This window comes from Vidua macroura, chromosome 3 (assembly GCF_024509145.1).
Source record: "Vidua macroura isolate BioBank_ID:100142 chromosome 3, ASM2450914v1, whole genome shotgun sequence".
Classification (NCBI taxonomy): domain Eukaryota; kingdom Metazoa; phylum Chordata; class Aves; order Passeriformes; family Viduidae; genus Vidua; species Vidua macroura.
In genome coordinates, this window is record NC_071573.1 from 82,577,443 (window position 1) to 82,583,669 (window position 6,227).

The window sequence follows — 6,227 nt, forward strand, 5'->3', positions numbered from 1 at the left end:
GGAATGGCCAGCATGAACAGAGAGTGCAAGGGGAGCACAGGGCAAAAATCATCTTTGTAGCCACCGTGGTCTTCCGTGGCTGCTGCACCAGGGAGACCATTGAGAGGAGCCATGCAGACTGAGAATTGTGTGCGCCTGTTAAAAAAGCCTTGCTGTTAACAGTGTCTACTCCCAGCCAGTCACAAATTCACAACTGGTGGAATTTACAAATGCCCTAGGTCTGCCTGAGTTCAAGAAGAGCTTGCACAATCCAGATACTGGAATAGGCCAGTTTATTGAAACAAATCCAAAGAAGGTTGAGGGTTTCTGAATGCACTAACTAGAGGGTACTAATGTAAATAGTAAAAGCACTAACTAGAGTGTCCCTACACATTGGGTAAATTCACAACTAGAGGGTCCTAATATATATATATATATATATATAGTAAATGCAATACTAATGGGGTATTAATAAATATAGTAAAAGCACTAATTACAGGGTACTAATATATACTGTAAATGCACTAACTACGGGAGGTTAATATACACAGGGTCTGTCAAGAGGCCCCATAAGCACAGCTCTGTGCACCAGGATCTCTTTCAATGGCCGTGCATCGGCAGTTGTTTGAGCCGATGCAGCAGGCAATTGTACTCCTGCACGGCCTTCCTGTGGGCATCTGGGCTGCTGGCCAGGTGCTCAAAGAGGTTGGGTGCTTCAGCCACCCGGAAGCCGGAGGGCAAGCTGATCTCCGTTGGAAAGCTGGCATTGCCAACGACAAAGTGGTGAAGCTGTTTTGTGTCCACTGAGCAGCGGAGGTACTTCAGGATATCCATCAGTCGCTGCCCGAAATCCCTCCTGTGCCACCGTGTCAGCGGTACGGTGCTCAGGAGGTGCATCACCACGGTCTTCAGGGCATAGCTGGAAAAACCTACGCCCATCAGGAAGCCTGTGAGGAGCTGCAGACACTTGCAGTGACAGCTGTCCTGGGGGGCCTGCCTGGAAATGTGCCTGAAGAATTTTGCCTCTGCCACGGCGTAAGTCTCCAGCCACGTTGTGCTTGGGATGCCTACTTCTGTAGGCTGGCTGCCCACAAAGATATCGGAGTCTCCTTGCTGCACTGCAAAGATCATCTCAGCTGTGAAGCTTTCCTTGTCTTTGCTCAGCTGAAATTTACAGGAGCGGCTGCAGGGCTGCAACACTAAACGCCAGTGGCGGGACTGAGGCAACAGCAGCCAGGCGACTCTCACACATCGACAGAACCAGTGGACAGTTTTCTCCACATCTAGATAGGAGCCGGTGCAGAGGGTGTGCAGGAGGCTGGGGTCCTGTTTCCTTCTCAGCTCCTCCTCGGGATGGTGGAGGAAACATAGCATGTCCTCCTCAAGCCTCTCCCTCGTGCAGGTGCACAGCAGCTCCACACGGACACAGAAGTTCCTCTGGAGCATCCCTGCAGTGTCCAGCTCCAGGTGGAAGGCATGTCCTGGAGGGGGACTCAGGGGTACAAGCACATGGTACACAACATCTTGTGCATGGGGACTCCAGCCTTCAAAGGCGCTGCCCACTCCAACGGCTTGTTGTGGCACCGGGTAGAAGCTGTTGGACAAGCCTTGTCCAAAGATGTGGGTCAGTTTGTCCATCAGGTCTGTTATCAGCTGGCGACCTTTGTCCAGACCCAGAACAGGCAACTGCACGCGCCCCTCTAAACGGCTTCCAAGCTTCCTTTTGGCATTGTGGTCATCATCTTCTCCGTTTGCCTTCTCCTCTTTGGCTTCTTCATTTCTGGCAGCACTGGCTTCCTCTGCCTTCTCATCATGGTTCACTTCTTCCTTTGCAGTGTTGTAGCCTTCTTTTCCTTCACTTCCAACATTACTTTCTGCCTTTGTATCAACACTGCTGCCTTCTTCATTTCCATCCTTATTGTCTTCTTCCACATTTGCAGCAACACTGCTTTCTATTTTTTTCTTTGCAACAACGTTGCGTCCTTCTTCTTCCTCCTCCACCAAGTTGCTGCTGGACATCTCCTTGTGGCCACCATTGTCTGGATCGCGTCCAATCTTCCCAAGTCCAAACCACAGGGCCAAGTGAAGGACGAGGATTCCAGTCACAGCCCAGAACTGCCACCCAAGCAGGGCTCCCCAGGCCCCACCACTTTGCTCCTGCTCCATGTGCTCCAGCTCCTGAATCAGCCGAGTCATCTGCTGGTTCAGGTAGTCAGCGTGCTGCCGCATGCGCTCCAGTGCGGCCTCATCCAGCCCATCCCCGGCCTGCTGCGGGTATAGGATAAGGCCTTGCACAACCAAGCAAAGGAATGTAATGGCAAGCATGGTCTAGGGCAGTGAGCAGGGCTTGAGTGGGGCTGGGAGGGAGCTACTGATAGGGGAAGTGGGGACAGGGGTCCCCAGGATCTGAAGGCAGGAAAGAGGGGGCCAGGCAGCTAGCAGGCTGCGAGGCCCGTTCCCAGCCAAAGGCACTCCTGCCAGGGACTGGCCGCTGGATGCCCGCTGAGAAGCGCCTCCCTGGCTACTCGTGTTTCTGCCGAGGCCCTCGTGCCGCGCTCAGCACGGCCTCCTGCACTCGCTGAGGCTGTACTGAGGCTGCGTTACCTGCTGCTTCTGCTGGCACCTGCCCCCATTGTGACACTGGGGCTCTGATGTCACAGGTGTCGGCTTGCATTCCTGCCAGGACTAAATAACAGTGGACTTCGTGACCTTAAAAACTTTTTCCAAGCTGAATGATGCTATGATTCTCTTCCATAAATATCTACCTTGCTATTGGACACTGAACAAGCACTCCTGGCTACCAAGACCTGCTTTGAGGCAAAATCTCTATAGTAGAAACCCCTCTATTCTGAACAAAGACATTTTTACAAGTGTGTCTGCAAGGTACTACCTTTGGTATATGCAGGGAGATGTATATAAAGGTTTATGCATGTACACTATCATACGGCCTATTCTGAGGGAAAACCTCAGAAAATGTCAAGGCTGAAGGAGCCAAAAGGGGTCTTCTTTGGTACTTTATACCTTGTCTGATAGTTTTAACCAGCCTTTGATCTTTTGCAGAAACTGAATGTCTAAGTCTGAATCTGACAGTGGATTTTCACATCATGTACTCTAGTATCATCACATGCCTTTGACTCCATCATTTGTATGACCATGCAGTTTTTAAGTCCCCACTTCTTATAGAAATTGTGGTATTGAATGCAGTACTAGAAAGATATTCCCTTTTCAAATTTGCATGTCATCTTTGTTCTGTTGATTCAGGGAATCTGTTTTATCCATCACATTAGGTGCATTTATTGGAACAGTTCCCACCCTGTTTGCCACAGCTATTTCTATGGTGCAGTAGAAATCAATAGCATTTTTTCCATGCATCAGGGATTTCCCATCAATATTTTTGTACAACAATTAAAAGAGCACAGGTTCCACTCATCTGAATAAGCCTGGTAGCTTTATCCCTTTTTGGAACCTCTGGAAGTAGCAAACTGTTACATAGGACCCAATTTAGTGTTTGAAGGTTTCCACCCTGCCTTTCTAGAGCATCCTTCCCCTCAGTTCAGCTCTGAGGCTAGGGCTGTTCCTTCTGAGCCTTCTACTTCCCACTCCAGCTCTTGAATTTAATACTCTGTTTAAACGACCTTCCCAACCAAGCAAGCAGTTAAGACATCAGACTTGCTTTACACAGACTTAAGAAAATTGCAAAACTTTGTCCTGCTCAGGTGATTCATCTATTTGTCCTGTCCAAGGGAATGTGAAATACAGCACCATCATTCATCTGCCGTGTATCAACAACGTTAGGTTGTTAGGACTATATCTAAAATACATTATTTGTAGTTTTTTGACTAACAAATTTCTATCAATTAATCCCTATGCCAACATTTCACAATACCTGAATTTTTTCCAGCTCAGCAGCTAATTCAAGTCTGTTGGCATTATTCTGGATGGAGCATTTGATGGAGAAATCTGATGTCATTTGTTGTGAACAAGAGGCCTGCTTTCATTATGACTGAATACCTACATTCAGTACTCGGATTACACATACATACTGCCTAAATTCAAAACCTGTGTTACCCATATTCAGTAAGTAATGATTGGTTAGTCACTCACCAGGCTTCAAATGGGTAGCCATGACAATTAGTCTATAAATCATCAACACAAAAAAATAGGTCTCTCCCACGTATTTTAATGCTTTTTCATGTTTGTTTGGTTTTTTTAATTGCTTTTTCTGCTTACAATTTTCCTAGCTACAGTGGGCATGGAGATGAACTATAAATCCCTTTCATCCTATTTACAGCAGAAACAGCATCTCAGATTCTGGCCTGGTTTGCTGCCAGATGCAAGCAATACATTTCCTCCAGTTGCAAGCTATAAAATTATTCCGTCTTTGTCATTCCCTGGATCTTTTTGAAGGACATCAATGATTCTCTGCCAGCATTGCTGTGATGAATTATATGCTTTTGCTGTTTAGCACAAGGGTGAGCTACACGAAGCCACAGAGGATGAATTTTAAACAGATCCACGAGTTTTTATTGTTTATTGAAACCAATTTCATAATAGCAATGCAAGTACAGCAAAAATATTAAGTGCAATTAAGGAGACAATTGAAATTAGGAAATTCAAAGGCTGGTTGTTGGGTTTTTTTGCATGCTTCATGCCTGTTTTCTTGCCTATTAGGATCAAAAGATGAAAAGCTCCATTCAGCTTGGGAGACTCCATGTCAGGTTTATGCCACACAGCTATTTCTGTGTTTCTGAAATACCACTATACATCTCCTCTCCTTTTACAGGAGTTTCTGATTGCATTCTAGCCTACTACTAAATTACATTTTCCAGTAACTTAATTAAACATATTCAGAGTTCTTGTGCACAATACACATAGTTTTTGATTTTCTTGAGTCTTTCATAATCACATTTGGTTTTTTTTTTTCATTTTTCCTCCTAAAATTTATAGTCAGGGAAGAGGAATTGCAATATTTTAATTTCAAGTGCATTAAAACCATACTCTCCTGACATATTTCCTTATTCTTATTGTGAAGTGACAGATTGTGCACAAAAATATTGCCTTGGTAAACAAAAACTGGTAAACAAAACCAAAACTTTGTCCTGTTTCCTCAATTTTTATTATTTTCATTTAATGGTCACTAAGTATTTATTTTGAACATTCTGAATTGTGGAGACACAGTTCTGCCAAGGGCAAATATGTCTCCCTCTCAAGAATGTCCCATTTATGCTTTCCCATACAGGCAGGGTATAATCTTCATCTGAAATGTTCTACTTTATCCTGCTCCACCCAAATTCTTGTGTCACTTGCATCACTGTGCTAACATAACATACTCCAGCAAGTGAAGCAAACAAGATCTCCTGTTTCCTTTTCCCTTCCTTTCTCCACAAAGAAATTTGCTTAACTACATTTTTTAATAAAGATTAGGATTATGGAAACAAAAATAACAGTAACTCGGAGTAATAAAAGCCAAGGTTTAGAAACCCTCTTACTTTTTTGTGGAATAAACCACAACAGCCTCTTTACATTGGGCCTGCCTTTGAAATCAAGCCTTTTTGGCAATACTTTCATCCTTTTGTCAGTACAATCCATTCCTGCTCCCCCCTTTTGCTCTCATCCCTGTTCTGTCATTATCCCAGGTGCCGCCCTGACCCAAAGCCTTGTGTTCAAGCTGGCAATGCCAGAACGTGCCCCAGGCTCCCCAAAGGCTTCCTTGGTCCCACTGCCTGGAGGGGACACGATGGGTCTCAGCACTGTGGCAGGCTGCTCTACTAGCCTTGTGCTCCCGGGCAGCTCTCTGAACAAAACCACAGAAATAATTAGGTTGGAAAAGACCTCTGAGATTATCAAGTCCAACCTGTGACTGAACAACATCATGTCAATTAGACCATGGCACTAAGTGCCACATCCAGTTCTTCCTTAAACACTCCAGGGATAGTGACTCTACCACTTCCCTGGGCAGCCCATTCCAGTGTCTAATATCCCCTTCTGTGAAGAAATGCCTCCTAATGTCCAACCTAAACCTCCCCTGGAACAGCTTGAAGGAAGCTACGTCCCCTTGTTCTGTCATTAGCTGCCTGGAAGAAAAGGCTGACCCCCACCTGGCTACAGCTTCCATTCAGAGAGAGCCAAAAAGCCTCCCCTGAGATGGCTCTTCTCCTGGCTAAACACCTTCAGCTCCCTCAGCTGTGCTCCAGACCCTTCACCAGCTCCATTGCCCTTCTCTGGACTCGCTCCAGCGCTTCAATGTC

The 6,227-nt window shown here is 45.8% G+C and overlaps 1 protein-coding gene across 1 annotated transcript; it reads right to left on the reverse strand.

Moving 5' to 3' along the window:
• Window positions 1–274: 274 nt before the first annotated feature.
• LOC128805163 (inositol 1,4,5-trisphosphate receptor-interacting protein-like 1) lies at window positions 275–2,546 on the reverse strand. Its single transcript, XM_053973674.1, has one exon. The coding sequence runs from the start codon at window positions 2,302–2,304 to the stop codon at window positions 580–582; it is 1,725 nt and encodes a 574-aa protein (XP_053829649.1). The 5' UTR covers window positions 2,305–2,546; the 3' UTR covers window positions 275–579.
• Between the last annotated feature and the right edge of the window lie 3,681 nt (window positions 2,547–6,227).